General features: G+C 42.7%; 1 protein-coding gene and 1 long non-coding RNA gene across 2 annotated transcripts in view; one reads left to right on the top strand and one right to left on the bottom strand.

Moving 5' to 3' along the window:
• LOC309792428 overlaps nucleotides 1–17,537 on the bottom strand; it is an 81,866-nt gene extending 64,329 nt beyond the window's left edge. The window contains exon 1 of the long non-coding RNA XR_014291715.1: nucleotides 17,348–17,537. This is a non-coding gene — a long non-coding RNA (uncharacterized lncRNA). The remainder of the gene's footprint in view (nucleotides 1–17,347) is intronic.
• FAM124A (family with sequence similarity 124 member A) overlaps nucleotides 1–19,807 on the top strand; it is a 107,952-nt gene extending 88,145 nt beyond the window's left edge. The window contains exon 4 of the mRNA XM_082602060.1: nucleotides 18,763–19,807. Within this exon, the coding sequence (XP_082458186.1) occupies nucleotides 18,763–19,572 (810 nt within the window). The 3' untranslated portion in view covers nucleotides 19,573–19,807. The remainder of the gene's footprint in view (nucleotides 1–18,762) is intronic.
• The last annotated feature ends 2,591 nt before the right edge of the window (nucleotides 19,808–22,398 follow it).

Here is a 22,398-nt window from a genome sequence, read left to right as displayed (position 1 = left end):
TGGGACACTGACAGATCTAGGAACACCCTCCCTTCTTGGAGCCACTAAGAATAAAGTAGCCTGCTTAAACAAACACAAAGGTTTGAGAGAGAACCAACTAGGGCAGGGTTGAACAATAATTTTATCTATTACATGAGGCCACTACTTCAGACTGGGAGAGGTGGCTGATTTCTCTAGTGCATACATACCAACACGGAAAGTCAAAGAAACAGAAGAATATATTCCAAATGGAAGAACAGGATAAAATCTCAGAAAAAAACCTTAGTGAAATACAGATAAGTAATTTACCTGATGAAGAGTTCAAAATAATGGTCCTAAAGATGCTCACGAGTTCAGGAGAACATTTGATGAACAAAGTGAGAACTTCAACAAAAGATAGAAAATATAAGAAAGTACCAATGGAAGTCACAGAGCTGAAGAATATAATAACTGATGTGAAAAATATACTAGAGGGGTTTAACAACAGACTAGAGGAAGCAAAAGAAATGGTTAGTAAACTTGAAGACAAGGTACTGGAATTCATCAAATTAGAGAAAGAAAAAAAATGAAAAAGAGTGAATATAGATTAAGGGACACCATCAAGCAGACCAACATTTGCATTATAAGGGTCCCAGAAAGAGGAGAGAGAGAGAAATGGGCAGAAAACTCATTTTAGATAATAGCTGAAAATATTCCTATCCTGGGGAAAGAAACAGACATCCAGATCCAAGAATTCCAAATAAGATAAACCCAAAGAGACCCACACTAAGACATATTACATGTAGTTAAAGTATCAAATTTAAATACAAGGAGAGAATCAAAATCAGCAAGAGAAAAACAATTTACATACAAGGGAACCCTCATAAGACTATCAGCAGATTTTTTCAGGAGAAACTTTGCAGGCCAGAAGGAAGTAGCATGATATTTTTAAAGTGCTGAAAGAAAAAACTGCAAACCAAGAGTATGCTAACGACAAAGCTGTCCTTCAGAATTGAGTTGATGTTTGTTAAGTCAAATCATTTTGCTATACACCTTAAACGTATATCGTAATGTATGTCAATTATATCTCAATAAAACTGGGGAGGGGGGAGAAATACAGGAGAGATAAAGGGTCTTCCAGATGATCAAAAGCTAAAGGAGTTCAACATCACAGGACTGGCCTTACAAGAAATATTAAAGGTACTTTTTAAAGCTGAAACAAAAGGATGCTAATTAGTAACAGAAAAACATTAAAGTATAAATCTTACTGGTAAAGGTAAATTTATAGTAAAATTCAGTATAATCTAATGTTGTAAAGGTGATGGGTTAATCACTTATAAAGCTAGCATAACAGTTAAAAGACAAAAGTGGTAAAAATAAATGTAACTACAATAATTTGCTGATGGATACACAAGATAAAAATGTGTAAACTGTGACATCAAAATGTGAAAATGTAGAGCTTTCAAACTTAAGTTGTTACCAATTTAAAATAGACTGTTATAAATATAAGTTATTTTTTGTAAGCCTCATGGTACCCCAAAGCAAAAACCCATAGTACATACACAAAATATAAAGAGAAGGTAATCTAAGCATGCTAATGCAGGAAATTATCAAATTACAAAGGAAGAGAGCAAGAAAAGAAGGAGGAATTACAAAACAGCCAGAAAACAATGAACAGAATGGCAATAAGTACATACCTATTAATAATCACTTTAAATGTACATGAACTGAATGCTCCAATCAAAAGACATAAAGTGGCTAAGCAGATTAAAAAAACAAGATACATCTATATGCTGCCTACAAGATACTTCAGATGTAGGAACACACATAGTTTGAAAGTGAAGGGATGGCAAAAGATATTCCATGCAAATAAAAGACAAAAGAAAGCTGGGGTAGGTATACTTATATCAGACAAAATAGACTTTAAGAAAAGGACTAATTAGAGACAAGGTCATTTTGTAATGATAAAAGGATTAATCGAACAAAAGGATATAACATTTGAAAATAGCTATGCACCCAACATAGGAGCACCTAAATATATAAAGCAAATACTAACAAACATAAAGAAATAGACAACCATACAGTATTAATAGGACTTTAATACTCCACGTTCACCAATGGATTGATCATTCAGACAGAAAATCAATAAGGAAACATTAGCTATAATGACATGTCAGACCAGAGAACTTATCAGATATATACAGAACATTCCATCCAAAAGCAACAGAATATATATTCTTCTCAAGCACACATGAATATTCTCCAGGATAGATCATATGTTAGGCCACAAAATAAGTCTTAATAAGTTTAAGATGACTAAAAATACATCAACTGTCTTTTCCAACCACAATGTTAGAAACCTGAAGTTAATTACCAGAACAAAACTGGACAATTCACAAGTATATGAAGACTAAACAACACGCTACTGAACAACCAATGGGTCAAAGAAGAAATTAAAAAACAAATACTTTGAGACAAATAAAAATAGAAATGCAACATACCAAACTTATGGGATATAACAAGAGAAGTTCTTGCTATAGAGGGGAGTTCATAGTGATAAATGCCTACATCAAGAAACAAAAAAGATCTCAACCTATCTCTATACCTCAAGTAACTAGAAAAAGAACAAAGAAGCTCAAATTTAGTGGAAGGATGGAGATAACAGATCACAGTGGAAATAAATGAAATAGAGACAAAAAATAGAAAAGATCAACAAAACTAAGAGCCAACAAAATTGACAGACCTTTAGCTAGACTCATCAAGAAAAGGAGAGGACTCAAGTCAGAAATGAAAGAGGAAAGATTAAAATGGATAACACATAAATACAAAGGATCATAAAGGACAACTATGAACAATTAGGTGTCAACAAATTGAACAGCCTAGAAGAAATGGATAAATTCCTAGGAACATACAACCTACAAAGACAGAATCACTGAACAAATAGAAAATCTGAACAGAATGATTACTAGTAAGGAGACTGAATTAGTAATCAATAGTCTCCCAACAAAACTCCAGGTCAGATGGCTTCACTAGTGAATTCTACCAAACATTTAAAGAAAAAATTAATGCCAATCCTTCCCAAACTCTATCAAAAAAAACAGAAGAGGGGGGAACACTTCCAAACTCATTTTGCAAGGTCAGCATTACCCTGAAACCAAATCCAGACAAGGATGCCATAAGAAAAGAAAACTACAGGTCAATATCCCTGATGAACATAGATGCAAAAATCCTTAACAAAATATTAACAAATTAATTCAACAATACATAAAAGGATTGTACACCATGTTCAAGTGGGATTTATTCCATGGATGCAAGGATGGTTTGACATCTGCAAATCAATTGGTGTGATACACCACATTATCAAAATGAAAGATAAAAATCATAATCTTATCTCAATAGATGCAGAAAAAGCATTTGACAAAATTCAACACTCATTTATGAAAAAAACTTTCAACATATTGGATATAACGGAACATACCTCAACATGATAAAAGCCACATATGACAGGCCGACAGCTAACATCGTACTCAGTGGTGAAAAGCTGAAAGCTTTACCTTTATGATGAGAAACAAGACAAGGATTCCAACTCTCACCACTTTTATTCTATGTAGTATTGCAAGTTCTAGCCAGGGCAGTTAGGCAAGAAAAAGTTATAAAAGCCATCCAAGTCAGAAAGATGGAAGTATTGTAAGAACTCATTTATGACTAAGGATGTTAACCATTTGTCATGCAGTGCAAATGAAATGCCATCAATTTACTATGGTGTTTTATATTTTGGTTTTGTATTAAAATATAATCATGTTGTGTTTTTTTCAAAAAAGGAGTAAAACTGTCACTGTGTGCAGATGAAATGCTATTATACAGAGAAAATCCAAAAGTCTGTGCTAGAAAACTATTTGAACTAATAAATTCAGTGAAGTTGAAGGATATAAAAATCAATATATTAAAAATCTGTTTTGTTTCTATACACTAATAGCAAACTATCAGAAAAAGAAATTTTAAAAAACACCATTTACAATTGCATCAAAAGACTAAAATACATAGGAATAAATTTATCCAAGAAGATCAATGATATATACATTGAAAACTGTAAGACTTTGGAGGGAGGAACCCAGATGGCAGATGAGTAGGATGTGGAGCTTACCTCCTCCCACAAATACATTAGAAAACACCTACAAGTGGAATGATTCACACAGAACATCTACTGAACGCTGGCAGAAGACCTCAGACTTCCAAAAGTCCAAGAAAACCTCCACATAACCAGGCAGGACAAAAGAAAAAAGAAAAAAAAAGAGTTGGGGGGAGCTTTCCAAGATGGAGAGGGAGTAGGAGGACGTGGAGTTCATCTCTCCCTACAAACACATCAAGAATACACCTACAAATGGAACAATTCTCACAGAGCACTTGCTGAACACTAGCAGAGGACCTCAGACACCTAAAAGGACAAGAAAGATCCCCATATAACCAGGTAGGACGAAAGAAATAAGGTAAAAGGAAGAGGAGAGGAAACAGGATGCAACCTGCACCCCTGGCAGGAAGCTGAAGGAGAGGTTCCCGCATCTGGGGAAGCCCCCTCACCACCTGGGAGATCAGCTGGGACAGAAGGGAGCCTCAGGGGCTTGGAGGAGAGCCCAGCAACTGGTCTGTGACAGGCAGGACAGAGTGAGACCTACACAGATGGTCCATGCCACAGTCCTGCATGCCCCAGCCTGAGACAGGTGTCTGTCGGTACACATGGGGGCTGGGTGGTGGAATGTGGGGTTTGGAGAGCAGACCCGGGGGGAGACCATTATTGGCTCTAAGGAGACAGCCTGTGGGGACAGGAGTGAGGAGCTCCGCAACTGGGAATGCTCGTGGAGGAAGCCCGGACCACCACAACAGAGAAGCACCATGGTTGAGTGACATGCAAAGGGCAGGGCCACCATCACACCCTCTCTCCTCACACACCAGCCCCTGCCTCCATGGGCACTAGGGAGGGCTCCACCAGAGCCAGCTCACACGCCCCTGCCATCGCCTCCCCTGCACCACCCCTGCACGCCGGGGTGACCCGCTCACCCTGCTTGCCACCTGATGGGCTTGCATGTTCTAGTCCCTACCCTAGCACCCTCCCACCTAGGCAGCCTGCTCGCCCCAATCACTGCCTAGGCTCCTTCCTGCCTGATAGGCTCATGTGCTCCGGCAACCTCTGGAGCAGACTCCAGTGGGAAGAACATATGCACAGGTGGGGATGAAACCACACCTGAGCCCCAGGGGCCGTGTGACTAAGGAAGAAGAGCTGAAATCACTCTTCAAGGCTGCGTGAACCACGGAGTTACATCTCTGCTGGCAGCTTCCTAAATTCCGTGCCTGTGAAACATCTGAAAGGACAGCAAGCTCTCCTGCAGCTGGGATGGGTCTGGCTTCAGCAGCTGTGGGCTTTGTGGGCACATACATGTGGGAGTTGGTCCAGGCCAGAGACTGAGCTGCCCCTATAGCTCCCACAGTGGGTCTAGGTGCATGACTACTGCAGTCCTGGGACCTGACCTCAGTGTATCTGTGCCAGTGATCTGCTGAAAACACCTGAGTCATCAGGGCCAGTTGCCAGCATCCCCACAGTTAAGGGCAGACTGAGAGCAGTGGCAACAACAGTGTACTTTGTGAGTCCGCACAATGGGCAAAAGGGGGCACACAACAGAGCACATTCACAGGTGAACAGCTCCAGAGCAGGAGTACTCAGTGGCTTGTCTCCCAGTGGGAGTGCTCCAGTCCCACCTACCTCACACTGCAGATCAGAAACACAGCTAAGAAACAGATCTGGGGGCCCCTACTCCAACAACTAGGGAGCAGACCCTGCCCCTGACAGGGCAGTGACAACCACAGAGCAAAGGGGGGTCCCCGCTCAATATCCAGTGCAGGCTCTGGTCACCACAACACCAATCAAACCCCCTGTCAAGGGGATAATGGCAAAGCCTCTGAACCAGCCTCACCCACCAGGGGTCAGACACCAGAAACAAGGAATTACAATCCTGCAGCCTGTGGAAAGATAACCACAAACACAGTCTGACAAAATGAAAAGACAAAGAAATACGTTGCAGGCAAAGGAGCAAGATAAAAACCTACAAGAACAACTAAATGAAGAGAAGGCAATCTACCTGAAAAAGAATTCAGAGTAATGATAGTAAAGATGATCCAAGATTTCAGAAAAAGAATTGAGGTGCAGATCAAGAAGAAACAAGAAACGTTTAACAAAGACCTAGAAGAACTGAAGAACAAACAAACAGAGATGAACAATACAATAATTGAAATGAAAAATATACTAGAAGGAATCAACAGCAGAATAACTGACGCAGAAGAATGGATAAGTGACCTAGAAGACAGAATGGTGGAAATCCCTGCCACGGAACAGAATGAAGAATGAAAAGAGGACAGTCTCTCAGACTTCTGGGACAACATTAAATGCACCAACATTTGAATTATAGGGGTCCCAGAAGAAGAAGAGAAAAAAAAAGCGTCTGAGAAAATATTTGAAGAGATTATAGTTGAAAACTTCCCTAACATGGGAAAGGAAATAGTCACCCAAGTCTAGAAAGTGCAGAGTCCCATATAAGATAAACCCAAGGAGGAAAATGCCAAAACACATATTAATCAAACTAACAAAAATTAAACACAAAGAAAAATATTAAAAGCAGCAAGGGAAAAGCAACAAATACAAGGGAATCCCCATAAGGTTATCAGCTGATTTTTCAGCAGAAATTCTGCAGGCCAGAAGGGAGTGGTATGATATATTTTAAGTGATGAAAGGGAAAAACCTGCAACCAAGACTACTCTACCCAGCAAGGCTCTCATTCAGATTCAGCAAAGAAATCAAAACTTTACAGACAAGCAAAAGCTAAGATAATTCAGCACCACCAAACCAGCTTTACAACAAATGCTAAAGGAACTTTTCTAGGCAGGAAACACAAGAGAAGAGAACAAAAGAGGAAGGGAAGAAAAACGACCTACAAAAACAAACCCAATGATCTATATTTCTGTTTTTGTGCCAGTACCATACTGTCTTGATTACTGTACCTTTGTAGTATAGTCTGAAGTCAGGGAGCCTGATTCCTCTAGCTCCGTTTTTCTTTCTCAAGATTGCTTTGGCTATTCTGGGTCTTTTGTGTTTCCATATAAATTGTGAAATTTTTTGTTGTAGTTCTGTGAATAGGGAATGCATTGAATCTGTAGATTGCTTTGGGTAGTATAGTGATTTTCACAATGTTGATTCTTCCAATCCAAGAACATGGTATATCTCTCCATCTATTTGTATCATCTTTAATTTCTTTCATCAGTGTCTTATAATTTTCTGCATACAGGTCTTTTGTCTCCTTAGGTAGGTTTATTCCTAGATATTTTATTCTTTTTGTTGCAATGGTAAATGGGAGTGTTTTCTTAATTTCATTTTCAGATTCTACATCATTAGTGTATAGGAATGCAGCCTCTTCAGTAAGTGGTGCTGGGAAAACTGGACAGCTACATGTAAAAGAATGAAATTAGAACACTCCCTAACACCATACACAAAAATAAACTCAAAATGGATTAAAGACCTAAGTGTAAGGCCAGACACTATCAAACTCTTAGAGGAAAACATAGGCAGAACACTCCATGACATAAATCACAGCAAGATCGTTTTTGACCCACCTCCTAGAGAAATGGAAATAAAAACAAAAATAAGCAAATGGGACCTAATGAAACTTCAAAGCTTTTGCACAGCAAAGGAAACCATAAACAAGACGAAAAGACAGCCCTCAGAGTGGGAGAAAATATTTGCAAATGAAGCAACTGACAAAGGATTAATCTCCAAAATTTACAAGCAGCTCATGCAGCTCAATATCAAAAAAACAAACAACCCAATCCAAAAATGGGCAGAAGACCTAAATAGACATTTCTCCAAAGAAGATATACAGATTACCAACAAACACATGAAAGAATGCTCAACATCATTAATCATTAGAGAAATGGAAATCAAAACTACAATGAGATGATATCTCACACCAGCCAGAATGGCCATCATGAAAAAATCTACCAACAGTAAATGCAGGAGAGGGTGTGGAGAAAAGGGAACCCTCTTGCACTGTTGGTGGGAATGTAAATTGATACAGCCACTATGGAGAACAGCATGGAGGTTCCTTAAAAAACTAAAAATAGAACTACCATATGACCCAGCAATCCCACTACTGGGCATATACCCTGAGAAAACCATAATTCAAAAAGAGTCATGTACCACAGTGTTCATTGCAGCTCTATTTACAATAGCCAGGACATGGAAGCAACCTAAGTGTCCATCAACAGATGAATGGATAAAGAAGATGTGGCACATATATACAATGGAATATTACTCAGCCATAAAAAGAAACAAAATTGAGTTATTTGTAGTGAGGTGGATGGATTTAGAGTCTCATACAGAGTGAAGTAAGTCAGAAAGAAAAAAACAGATACTGTATGCTAACACATATATATGGAATCTAAAAAAAGAAAAAAATAGGTCATGAAGAACTTAGGGGCAAGACGGGAATAAAGATGCAGACCTACTAAAGAATGGACTTGAGGACACGGGGAGGGGGAAGGGTAAGCTGGGACAAAGTGAGAGAGTGGCACGGACATAGAAACACTACCAAATGTAAAATAGGTAGCTAGTGGGAAGCAGCTGCATAGCACAGGGAGATCAGCTTGGTGCTTTGTTACCACCTCGAGGGGTGGGATAGGGAGCGTGGGAGGGAGGGAGATGCAAAAGGGAAGAGATATAGGAATATATGTATATGTATAACTGATTCATTTTGTTATAAAGCAGAAACTAACACACCACTGTAAAGCAATTATACTCCAATAAACATGTTTAAAAAAACAAACCCAAAACAGTTAACAAAATGGCAATAGGAAAATACATATTTATAATTACCTTAAATGTAAATGGATTAAGTGCTCCAACCAAAAGATACAGACTGGCTGAATGGATACAAAAACAAAACCTGTATATATGCTGTCTACAAGAGACCCACTTCAGACCTAAGGACACATACAGACAAAGTAAGGGGATGAAGAAAGATATTCCATGCAAATGGAAATCAAAAGAAAGCTGGAGTAGTAATACTCATATCAGACAAAATAGACTTTAAAGACTGTTACAAGAGATAAGGAAGGATACTACATAATGTTCAAGGGATCAATCCAAGAAGAAGATATAACAATTGTAAATATATATGCACCCAACATAGGAGCACCTCAATATATAAGGGAAATGCTAACAGCCATAAAAGGAGAAATTGACAGTAATACAATAATAGTGGGGGACTTTAACACCCCACTTGTACCAATGGACAGATCATCCAGACAGAAATTTAATAAGGAAACATAAGCCTTAAATGACACATTAGACCAGATAGACTTAATTGATATTTATACGACAGTCCATCCCAAAGCAGCAGAATACACTTTCTTCTCAAGTGTACACAGAACATTCCCCAGGATAGATCACATCTTGGATCAGAAATCAAGCTTCAGTAAATTTAAGAAAATTGAAATCATGTCAAGCATCCTTTCCGACCACAATGCTATGAGATTAGAAATCAATTACAGGGAAAAAACTGCAAAAAACACAAACACATGGAGGCTAAACAATATGTTACTAAATAACCAGTGGATCACTGAAGAAATCAAAGAGGAAATCAGAAAATACCTAGAGACAAGTGATAACGAAAACACAATGATCCAAAACCTATGGGACGCAGCAAAAGCAGTTGTAAGAGGGGAGTTTATAGCAAAACAGTCTTACCTCAAGAAATAAGAAAAATCTCTAACAACCTAACCTTAAAAACCTAAAGCAACTAGAGAAAGAAGAACAAACAAATCCCAAAATTAGTAGAAGGAAAGAAATCATAAAGATCAGAGCAGAAATCAATGAATTAGAGATAAAGAAAACAATAGCAAAGATCAATAAAACTAAAAGCTGCTTCTTTGAGAAGATGAACAATATTGATAAACCTTTAGCCATACCCATCAGGAAAAAAAGGGAGAGGACTCAAATCAATAAAATTTGAAATGAAAAAGAAGTTACAATGGACACTACAGAAATATAAAGGATCATAAGAGATTACTACAAGCAACTATATGCCAATAAAATGGACAAATTCCTAGAAGGGTACAACCTTCCAAGACTGAACCAGGAAGAAATAGAAAATATGAACAGACCAATCACAAGTACTGAAATTGAAACTGTGGTAAAAGTCTTCCAACAAACAAAAGTCCAGGACCAGATGACTTCATAGACGAATTCTATCAAACATTTAGAGAAGAGTTAACAACCACCCTTCTGAAACTCTTCCAAAAAATTGCAGGGGAAGGAATACTCCCAAGGTCATTCTGTGAGGCCACCATCACCCTGATACCAAAACCAGACAAAGATGTCACAAAGAAAGAAAACTACAGGCCAATATCACTGATGAATATAGATGCAAAAATCCTCAACAAAATACTAGCAAGCAGAATCCAACAGCAAATTAAAAGGATCATACACCATGATCAAGTGGGGTTTATCCCAGGAATGCAAGGATTCTTCAAAAACGCAAATCAATCAATGTGATACACCATATTAACAAACTGAAGGATAAAAGCCATATGATCATCTCAATAGATGCAGAAAAAGCTTTCGACAAAATTCAACACCCATTTATGATAAAAACCCTCCAGAAAGTAGGCATAGAGGGACCTTACCTCAACATAATAAAGGCCATATATGACAAACCCACAGCCAACATCGTCCTCAATGGTGAAAAACTGAAACCATTTCCACTAAGATCAGGAACAAGACAAGGTTGCCCACTCTCACCACTATTATTCAACATAGTTTTGGAAGTTTTAGCCACAGCAATCAGAGAATAAAAAGAAACAAAAAGAATCCAAGTCGGAAAAGAAGAAGTAAAGCTGTCACTGTTTGCAGATGACATGATACTATACGTAGAGAATCCTAAAGATGCTACCAGAAAGCTTACACCATATACAAAAATCAACTCAAAATGGATGAAAGACTTGAACATAAGACTTGAAACCATAAAACTCCTAGAAGAAAACATAGGTGGTACGCTCCTTGAGATTGTTTTTGGTGTCAAATCAAAATTATCATCACTAAGACCAAAGGCAAAAGAAGCAAAAAATAAACAAGTGGGACTACATCAAACTAAAAATCTTTTGTACAGCAAAGGAAACCATCAACAAAATGAAAAGGCCACCTACCAAATGGAAGAAAATATTTGCAAATCATATATCTGATAAGGGGTTAATATCTAAAAAATATATAAAGAATTCATAAAACTCAATAGTAAAAAAGCAAACAACTTGATTAAAAAGTGGGCTGAAAGTCTGAATAGACATGGTTGCACAGAATACATACAGATGGCCAACAGGTAAGAAATGATATTCAACATCACTAATAATCAGGGAAATGAGAATCTAAACCACAAAGTGGTTTAGATACCACCTTATAACTGTTAAATGGCTTTTATCAAACAGATAAGAAATATTAAGTCTTGGTGAGAATGTGGAGAAAAGAGAACCCTTGTGCACCGTTGGTAGGAAGGTAAATTGGTGTGGCCACTATGGAAAGCAGTGTGGATGTTTCTGAAAAAATAAAAATAGAACTACCATATGATCCAGCAGTTTTAATTCTATGTGTTTATCTGAAGGAAATGAAAACACTAACTTGAAAAGATATTTGCACTCTCCATGTTGACTGTAGCATTATTTACAATAGTCTAGACATGGAAGCAATCTAAGGGTCCATCTATGGATGAATGGAGAAGATGTGGTGTGTGTGTATACACAAACACACACACACACACAGAGTAGAATATTATTCAGCTATAAAAAAAGAATGGAATCCTGTCATTTGTGACATCATGGATGTACCCTGAGGGCATTATGCAAAATAAGCCAGAGAAAGACAGATACCATATGATTACACTTATATGTGAAATTAACACAACAACAAAAAACCTAACTCATAGATTCAGAGAAGAGATTGGGTTGTTATGGGTGGGTGATCAAAAGGTACAAACTTCCAGGACTTCCCTGGCGGTCCAGTGGTTAAGACTCTGCACTTCGATTGCAGTGGGCCAGGGTTCGATCCCTGGTCAGGGAACTAAGATCCCACATGCTGCACAGTGCAGCAAAAAAAAAAAAAAAAAAAAAAAGCCAAAAGGTACAAACTTCCAATTATAGAATTAATAAATCTGGCGATTTAATGTACAGCTTGGTGACTATAGTTAACAATACTGTTTTGTATATTGAAAGTTGATGGGAGAGTAGATTTAAAGTTATCATTGCAAGAAAAAAACATAACTATGTGTGGTAATGGATTAACTAGACTTATTGTGATCATTTCACAATATATACAAATAACGAATCAATATGTTGTACACCTGAGACTAATATATGTTATGTCAATTATATTTCAATAAAATTTTTAATTAAATTAAAAAAAATTTTTGAAGACAACATAGGCTTTTTCTGGGGGTAGTCCTCTTAGTGGGTATATGAAACCTACCCAGTGAAAGGAGAAGCAAAATATGATGCTTTTATTTAGAACAAAAATCTGGTTTCTCATGTGAACCCGTTGCCCAATTTCCTTGAGACTGCACCTAATTCTTATTAGTCCCTGGGTTAAAAGGCCTTTTGCTGGCTTATTGCATAACAGACAGTGCCACACTGGTTGTGTTTCTACCCAGGACAGAACAGGAGGAAATGACCTTTCTTGGAAAGAGGTGTGAGGGTGAGAGAAAATGCCCTGACCATGATCGACCCATGAGACACTGCACAGGCTTACTGGGTCAGGGACAGAATCACCCTTCCTAGGGATTCTATCCATATGTCTGTTGAGACACCCTGACCCTTGAAAAAGGCCTCTTTACTCCTTCCATTGCAAACTGCCCAGGCTCGAAGTTCCATGTGAAGCTCATGAGTCACTTACTGCATTTCAGCTTTTTGGTGATTTCAGGGACACAACCAGATCTCCCTGGCTGGTTGCCTTTAGACAGAGTCATTGATGTAATGCTACTGTGTTCCTTAGAAAAAGTTCCATAAACAGCAAAGAGGGAACTACTGGATTCCAGTGAGCCAGCTAGCCTGCACTGCTTCAAAGAGAAGCAAAGGAAGCCATCCTCAAGGTACACTGCTGCTGTCAATTGGAGAAGCTCCAGAGGGCAGCCCTGAGAGCCGAAAGCTGGGGCGGGGAAGGAGGCTTTTTCAGAGTGTTGTTTAACTCTGGAAAAGTCCACTGGAGAAGAGCTTCTCGAAACATCTTTGATGGTTCATTCTCAGATTCTAGTGTTCCTGGTCAAGTCAGACAGGCAGACAGGAAAGGTCAGGAATAGAGCCATCGCCATGGGAAGGACACCAAAAGAAGGGCCATCCTTTGCATATGTGAGTTGTCATCAGACAGACAAGACCCTGCTTTTAGAAGCTGACTTCTCTGCCTCCAGGCAGAGCTGGAGAAAACCACCAGATCTGCTGCAGGCACATCCCACCAGCATAGTAGCCCTGGGCAGACCCCGGGAGCAGGGGCTGTGAAGCCTCGCAGCCACCCTCCTCCAACTCCCCACCCCAGGATCCTGCATCATCACCAGCCAATGCTGTGCCAACTGGAATCCCACCTGCCCAGCAGGCACCTCTACGGTGCACGTGAGCACCCATCCAGTGAAAAACACTGGGTACCACCTCTCTTCAAAGCAGATATTAGGATTTATCTGGACTCCTGCCTTCACGATGCAGTAAAAAAAAATAAGAGCACAGTGATGAAAATCTCTGTGAAACCACCAAGGGTTCGTCCTCTGCTAGCTGTTCCTGATTTTGAGTCTAATTTAACACTGCTCTGTCTCTGAGAGTGGAAAGCTTCAGATGTCTCCAAACAGTTTCTCAAGTTGGAACCTTGGCCTTCTGCTTCTCATGGAGCAGTATTCACAGAGGCTTCCTCTTTCAGGCAGATTCAGAGTGCAAGCATGCTCACCCAGAGCATGCCCCTCAAATAAGACTCTGAACACGCAAGTTACAGGGTGGTACATACTTATTGGGGCACCCAGGGGACTCAGCCCTTGGGAAAAATAAGATAGACATCTTAATTAATACACTGTCCCCCCACTGGAAGCACCCTCTGTACCTGAGGACTTCCTTCTCTAAAGAGCCTCATGACTTATTTTCTCTCTTATTTAGCCGAACTCAAATGACTGAGAAAACTGGTTTGTCTCTTCAACAGCCACTCAGCTGTCACACCTCCCAGGTACACATGGGCCTTCTGAGGCCACTCCTTACCCCATCCCAAAGCTGTGACTCTTCATTCATGCTTAAGTTCCTGCTGTGTATCGGGTACTGGTCAGGGTATGTGCTGAGCAAGATCTCCCTCGTGAAGCACAGAGCCTTGCAGAGAAGATGGATCACTAACCAGAGCAGTACAGCACAGAGTCAGAATGGCTGGGTTGGGAGTCCAGGGGATGCTGGAGCACAGAGCAGCAAGCCCTGGGGAGTGGGTCATACCCCAGGAGGAACAGGTTTGGCTCAGCACCTTCCTTGCCATACTCAGTGAGGTCCCCATGCACATAAAATGCATGTAGAATGGCCTTGTGGAGTGTGATCTTTACGAGAACCATATCTTATAACCTGTACTAAAAACATTTTGCATCATATTCTTTAAGAATCTACAATTTAGACCATCAGAAATCTCCGTAATTGCTGCTCTTGACCTTCAGCTCCTTAAACCACCCTTAGCAGTACAGCTTGAGAATTTCATTATGCTGTACAGAGCCTGTTGGGCAGGAAGACAGCAGGTCACGGGGGCAAACACACACCCCACACACAGAATTAGAGACTGAGGATTAAGAAGCGGATCAGTAACCCTCCCAGACTTCAGACAATACTACAAAGCTACAGTAATCAAAACAGCATGGTATTGGTGCAAAAACAGACATATGGATCAATGGAACAGAATAGAGACCCTGGAAATAAACCCACACACCTACCATCAATTAGGCTTGGACAAAGGAGGCAAGAATATACAGTGGAAAAAAGTAAGTGGTGTTGAGAAAGCTAGACAGCTGCATGTAAACTCCCTCACACCATACCAAAAAATAAACCCAAAATGGCTTAAAGACTTAAATATAACACATATAACACATGACACCATAAAACACCTAGAAGAGAACATAGGCAAAACGTTCTCTGACATAAATCATACCAGTGTTTTCTTAGGTCAGTCTCCAAAGGCAATAGAAATAAAAGCAAAAGTAAACAAATGAGACCTAATCAAACTTATAAGCTTTTGCACAGCAAAGGAAATCATAAACAAAATGAAAAGACAACCCACAGGCTGGGAGAAAATATTTGCAAACGATGCAACTAACAAGGGATTAATCTCCAAAATATACAAATAGCTCATACAACTCAATAACAAAAGAACGAACAACCCAATCAAAAAAATGGGCAGAAGACCTAAAGAGACATTTCTCCACGGAAGACATACAGATGACCAACACGCACATGAAAAGATGTTCAACATTGCTAGTTATTAGAGAAATGCAAATCAAAACTACACTGAGGTATCACCTCATATCAGTCAGGATAACCATCATCAAAAAGTCTACAAATAGGGCCTCCCTGGTGGCGCAGTGGTTGAGAGTCCGCCTGCCGATGCAGGGGATACGGGTTCGTGCCCCGGTCTGGGAGGATCCCATATGCCGCGGAGCAGCTGGGCCCGTGAGCCATGGCCGCTGAGCCTGTGCGTCCGGAGCCTGTGCTCCGCAACGGGAGAGGCCACAACAGTGAGAGGCCCGCGTACAGCAAAAAAAAAAAAAAAAAAAAGTCTACAAATAATAAATGCTAGAGAGGGTGTGGAGAAAGGGGAACCCTCCTATACCATGAGCAGGAATGTAAATTGGCGCAGCCACTATGGAAAACAGTACAGAGGTTCCTTAAAAAACTAAAAATAGAGCTACCATATGATCCAGCACTCCTGGGCATATATCTGGAGAAAACCATCATTCGAAAAGACTAATCCACCCCAACGTTCACGGCAGCATTATTTACAATAGCCAAGACGTGGAAGCAACCTAAGTGTCCATTGATAGATGAATGGATAAAGAAGATGTGGTACATATATACAATGGAAATATTACTCAGCCATAAAAAAAGAATGAAATAATGCCATCTGCAGCAACGTTGATGAACCTAGAGATTATCATACTAAGTCAGACAGAGAAAGACAAATATCATATGCTATCCCTTATGAGTGGAATCTAAAATATGATACAAATGAACTTACCTGCAAAACAGAAACAGACTCACTGTCATAGAAAACACCTTATGGTTACCAAAGAGGAAAGGCAAGAGGGATGGATAAATTAGGAGTTTGGGATTAGCAGATACACACTACCATCTATAAAACAGATGAACCACAAGGATTTACTGTGTAGCATAGTGAACTATATTCAGTATCTTGTCATAACCAAAATGGAAAAGAATCTGGAAAAGAATACACAGAGGGAGAGGGAGCTTGTGCACACAACAGCACGCCCCTGACGAGGCTCCTCTCGCTTCTCAGGGCCCGCCTCTTCTTTCGGTTCATGCCCCCAGCCTCTGCTCAGGCTGTCTTTGCGCCTGTGTGCCTTTCCATGCCACGCCCACTGCGCTCCAGTTGGCAAACCCCTCTTCCACTTCCAAGATTTTATCCAGTCGTGACTTCAAGGCAAGCTTTTTCTACCCTCTCCCCATGCTGCCTCACCCCCTCTGTAAAATCAACCCCTCCCCCCTTGGTGCCCTAAACGCCCCCATTATATCGCCGCTCACTTCATCATTGTGGCTTGCTTTATTACACTTGACCGTTGTATTGTTAATTGTGGGAGGCTAAGATCGTGTCTTACTCAAAATTATCTGTGCCTGGTCCTCCAGACCTTTTTCACATCAGAGTACATAGGAGACAATAATATTTCTGTGGTACGAGAGGCTGCTGATGACAGAGACCAGTCCTCAGCACACCTTTATAACCCAGGCAAAGCTTAAACACACCAGTTGAGGAGCTTAAAAGACTGTCAGTTAATGTTGACTGAAAAACAACGAGTCAGTCGTCTGTTTATAGGATTAAGAGATATCTGGAATTAGGCAAAAAAGATCTAAGAAATCAGTGAAAGGAATGGTCCTATAGAAAAAAACATAATCAAGAGTGAACATGGCCCCAGCAGAAGGATAAGTATGTGGATTTCTTACCCACATGGTCAGGGTCTTCTTGACAAATACTAGACTCCATCCTCGAGCTGACCTACAGCACTGCTTTCCAGGCGCCTGGTCTGTAATCAAGCCGAGCTGCTTGCTCCCCGCCCCCTGCAACTCCCTTGCTTACCTGCCAACAGTCAGCCCGTTTGTCTTGGCCTCCCTCTCCAGCACAGCCTCCTCTCCACGCGTGCCACCCACTAGGACGACAGCCGCCCGTCTCCATGGCCACCTCCAACTGAAGACTCCCGCGCTCCCGCGGGCAGGCACAGCCTCTCCCTCTTCACTCTAGTATCGTGCCTGTCATCACGCGCCCTTGTCTGAGTTCTTTTTGTCTCCGATCCTGTCAATGAGATATAAGTTTCACGTGGTTGAGGGCAGTCCTTCTCATTGTAGTTTCTCCTCCTTTACCTGTAATACGTACAAATAAGTGTGCATTGCATTGAATACAATTTCCCAGGTGGCTGTGAGAAAACCAGGCTCCTAACAGGGAGGTGGGGGACTTGCCTGTTCAGGGAAGAGCCAATGTCTCGTAGCCTGCTGGGTGCCAGGAAATACCCCTCATCGTAAACTGCACTCAGCCCTCTTATTGCAGGGATTCATAAATCAGGTAATCCTATACAGAGCAGAGCCAGACCCACTGTCCCCAGATCCATTATCTGGGAAGTAATCCAGACTTTGGCCTGCAGGCCCGGTGAGCCAGACCAGGGGGAGAACCTGAGAGCAGCAGCCCCGGGGGGGCATGATCATCGGGAGTGAAGCCCCAGTTCTGTGCAGCAGAAACAGCTTCCTGCAGAGCTGCAGGGAAGGTCGGGGAGACTAGGAGGACAGGGCGGAGTGTTAAAGGGTGAGACTGCTTGTCCGAGCCCTGTGGGGCGTCCCTGGGGTTAGTCAGTAGTCAGCAGCCCCCTTTCCCATACAGTTTCTGAAAGGCAAAATAGAGGAGTATTGTGGACTTCCTTAGAGCAAGTAAATCAATGCCAACTTCCTGATAGCCCTGCATTCTTTGAAGATGTGCTGCCCTGAATCATAGGCCACCCCAGGCTGTGTCCTGATGTTCACACGTGCGTGCACTGGAGTCAAGTCCTGATCCTTCCATGCTGACGTCAGTCGTATTTACAAACAGTGGGGCTGTGGTTGGAGGGAGATAAACCCTTCAAGCAACCTTTTTGCATTGAATGGTAATTCTTGTCTCCCCTCTCCTGCTCAGCCAGGCCTCATGCTTGTGGCTAATCTGTTGAGCCTCCTTGCGTGTGCACTGGAAGACGTACCGTTCCCTGTCGTGACAAGGGACGGCACCTACCCCTGGGTTCGGAGATGTCTGCTCAGACTGAGAAGTCTGATCTGTATTCCCCCAAGCTCCGCTACCTCTGTCTTTGCTTTAGAATTTGGAGAATGGAATTTCTGGTAATGCTTTATTGCCGAGACATTGCCAGAAGTTTGCTGTCATCAGGAAATGTCTCTCACGTTCTGTAAACAGCGGAATCCCCGTCCCCGGTGACCGCCCATCCAGCACTGATGTGATATGCCCTCTTCCCCCTGCAGGCACAGAGGGTACACAGGAAGTGCCCTAAACCCAGCAGAGCTCACCACGCCTCAGAGCAGAAAGCTGGGTCCACGCCTTCTCCGAGTGCCGCTGAACAGAGCCGGACCCCTGGCAGCGGCCCGCAGCCCCCGATGGACACTTCAGACCTGGGGCTCGGCCAGACAGGCCTGCCTACCCGGCAGCCGCAGGACTTTGCCACACCAGCCGGCAGCCCTCCCAGCCTCCCCTGGTCTTTCCAGAGAAGCAAGTCCTTGTTTTGTTTGCCCACGGGAGACCCCTCCCCGGCCTCCTCAGCTGAACCACCGTGGTTTGCAAACACAGATGGCCCGGGGCAGAGGGCATCGGAGCGGAGGCACAGCCACCTCCTCTCCATCGATGACTTAGAGGGGGCCCAGGAGACGGACGTGGACACGGGGCTGCGGCTCTCCTCCTCTGACCTGTCCGTGGTCTCTGCGTATTCTGCACCCAGCAGGTTCTGCAGCCCCGTGGAAACACTGCTCCCCTCCGAAAGATGCAGCAGCCTCTGGTCAGAGCGCAGGGCTTCCAGAGAAGGGCCCCTGCCCGCTGGGGGCAGCGTGACCACAGAGGCCTCCTGGGCTGCCCTCCCTCTTTTCACCAAAGGGCCTTCCAGCTCCTCGGCCACAGCTGTCACCACTTCCCCAGCTTCCGACACCTCCTGGCTCCCAGAGTCACCCCCAGAACTCCCTTACGATGCTCCCGACGCCCAGCAGACTGGGAGAGGAGTCCTGCCACCCTCGGTGCTGGCCGGAGGCACGGACAACGACGTGGAGGAGGAATTCTACATCTGAACACACCCCACTCTTGTCTTTCAGACCCACAGGCTCAGGTGCCCCTGCCCCTCTGGGGTCTGCACACCACCCGTGTTCTCGGCCCTGCTTCCCCAGGTCCCTCCGGAATCTAATTATCTGTCTCACGGGGTCGTTATTAGCACGTTTGACACACCACCCGTTCTTACCAGCGAGGTGGTGGGCTCAGTGGAAAAAAGCTGGGATTTTTATGCAAATAAATTCTCAACAAACTTAAGGCATAAAATATATGTTTTGAATACTCAGTTCCATTTGAGATATGGTTTGGTGCACTTATTTAAATGCTTCATATAATTATTTGAAATGGAAAGAAAACCTAGTCAGCTGGAGTTGATTTCACAATTTTTCATGCTGGGAAGGAAAAACAATTAAAGCCAAAAAACGTTGAATGTGAGAAAGATACCAAGTGACTTGTATGAGAGATTAGTGCACATAATTCCACCTTACTGGATTCTCCATATCTGTTTACCTTACCAGGGAGCAGTGGCCCTGAGAATTTCCAGGTACTGTTACAGTGAAAGGAGTCATTGTAGTGCATTTATAATACGATTCTGAGTTCCAAAAACTAGATTTGCACACATCTTTCAAACACATTCACTGTAACAGCTGGGGGTCTACAGAAGACTCCACTACCTAGATTTGTCTGGATCAATGAGGAAGAATCGTTCTTGGAGTTACAGAATAGTAGGTTATTAGACATAGTGGGTAGGTATTCTCAAGTTGCTTCAATTTTTAAAACCACAATCCAAGGGCTATATATACACAGATCTATGTAAATGACAGGAGCCACATTTTACACTGGTTTCTCCAGTAAACATGCATCATCACACACCCTTTTTCATTTTTAAATAATTCATAAGAATTGTAACTGGCATTTTGATTGCACAGGTTAATAAATGCACTCCCCTCTTCTCCAAGCAGGAAGCTTTACACAAAATGCTGTCCTGAACCAATACTGTTGCACGCGTGCGTAGGAGCCTTAATTAAAGCTGGAGCTCTAACCTGACCTTGGCCTTTCCTGCCATTGCCTGCTTCTGTCACAGCGTGAACAGTGTTTAAATATCACCTCTCTCCCACTCCAGTAAGGGTATGTTTACAATTCCAGCCTCTACAGTGCCAAGTGCTGGCATCGGGGACAACGCCGAGGTGTCCCTAGTTGCTGTATACCTTTGGGGAAGAAGAGCATAGACTTGCCTTGCTTACGTCCCACTCTGGTACTCCCTGCCTGAATGACTCAAGGCCCAGTTTACACCTCTCTAGAAGCGCCCACACCAGCCCAGACACAGCTTCAGAATCCTCTTCAACACAGTCCTCCCGGCAGCCGTTACCAGCTCTAGACTCGAGCTGAAGCCTCAAGTCTTTGCCATCCCTGTAATGAGAACCTTACCTCCTACCGAACATCCCGCATACTCCAGGACTCCGAATTACAATATTCTGCTCTGATTTAAGTAAATAAAAATATGGTCTTCTGGGCTTCCCTGGTGGCGCAGTGGTTGAGAGTCCGCCTACCGATGCAGGGGACACGGATTTGTGCCCTGGTCTGGGAAGATCCCACATGCCGCGGAGCGGCTGGGCCCGTGAGCCATGGCCGCTGAGCCTGTGCATCCGGAGCCTGTGCTCCACGATGGGAGAGGCCACAACAGTGAGAGGCCCGCGTACCGGGAAAAAAAAAAAAAAAAAAAATGGTCTTCTATAATTCTAGACCAGGAGTGAGCAGCAAAAGGGCTAAATAATAAATACTTCCGGCTTTGCCAGCCATACAGTCTCTGTCATTATAGTGTGAAAGCAGCCTATGATATATAAATGAATGGGAACGGCTGAGTTCCAAGAAAATTTATTTTACAAGAATGGGTGGAGGGTCAGATTTGGCCCGAAGGTCGTAGTTTGCCAACCCTTGTGCTAGACTGACATTGATTTGAGATCTCAGCCATGGTCAACGACAAAGAACAGAGGGTTGCCTCCCTCTACTGCTGTGGTGCCCGAGACCAAGAAAATACACTCTAGGGGCCACACTGGTGACTACAGAGCCACAGGGCTCAGAGCAGCGTGGGGCTTCTTTCTGCAGAGATGATGCCTAGAAGGCCGCTGCCTGTCCACCTGCTGCCTGGAAATGTGACTCACAGACAGTAGCTGATGATGCAAAACAACACGCTAATCACTCAGGGTGCTGACACAGCCCCAGGGAGCAGTAGACGAGCTCAGGATAGCAAAAGTCACCGAGGCATCCACAAGTAGACCCGCAGCCAGGTGACGGCTCCTCCTGTCTTCACCCTCATCAGCGCCCTTACTTCAGAATATTCACACACACCCCTACGGATGCTTCAGAGCACAGCGCTGATGCGCTCTGCCCTCATCCTTTCTCACCGACCCCTGCCTCAGCACAGTGTAGTCTACCACACTGAGTGACCCCAAAAGAGGTCAGCAAACCCCTTCAAAAGCAGAAAATGCAAGATGCCCGCCATAACACCAGGGGAGAAGGGGAGAGAAGCCCACCGCAGACCACACTCAGATGCTCCCTCCCCACAGACGGCAGTCACTCTGAGGAGGAGTCACGGAGACACTACTGAGGGCATCGCTCCCTCTTCTGACCTACCGCACTGTCCTCATCCAGGAGGGCTCCTGATACCCACTGGTAGATCCTGACTCCTTTGTATTCTTATTGTGATAGATGCTGGCATACTGTAGGTGCTCAATAAATATGTTCAATTGAAAAAAAACATTGAGGTTGTCTCATAAATTTATTTTTCTCCTGGATTTGGCTCTGTGATGGAGGACATCTAGACTTTAACCCTAGTTTTTTGTTATTGA

Source organism: Mesoplodon mirus (assembly GCF_964341445.2).
Source record: "Mesoplodon mirus genome assembly, chromosome: 17".
In the NCBI taxonomy this organism is placed as follows: domain Eukaryota; kingdom Metazoa; phylum Chordata; class Mammalia; order Artiodactyla; family Ziphiidae; genus Mesoplodon; species Mesoplodon mirus.
Note: the sequence above shows the minus strand (reverse complement) of the source record. Positions and strands in the feature narration are given on the sequence as shown.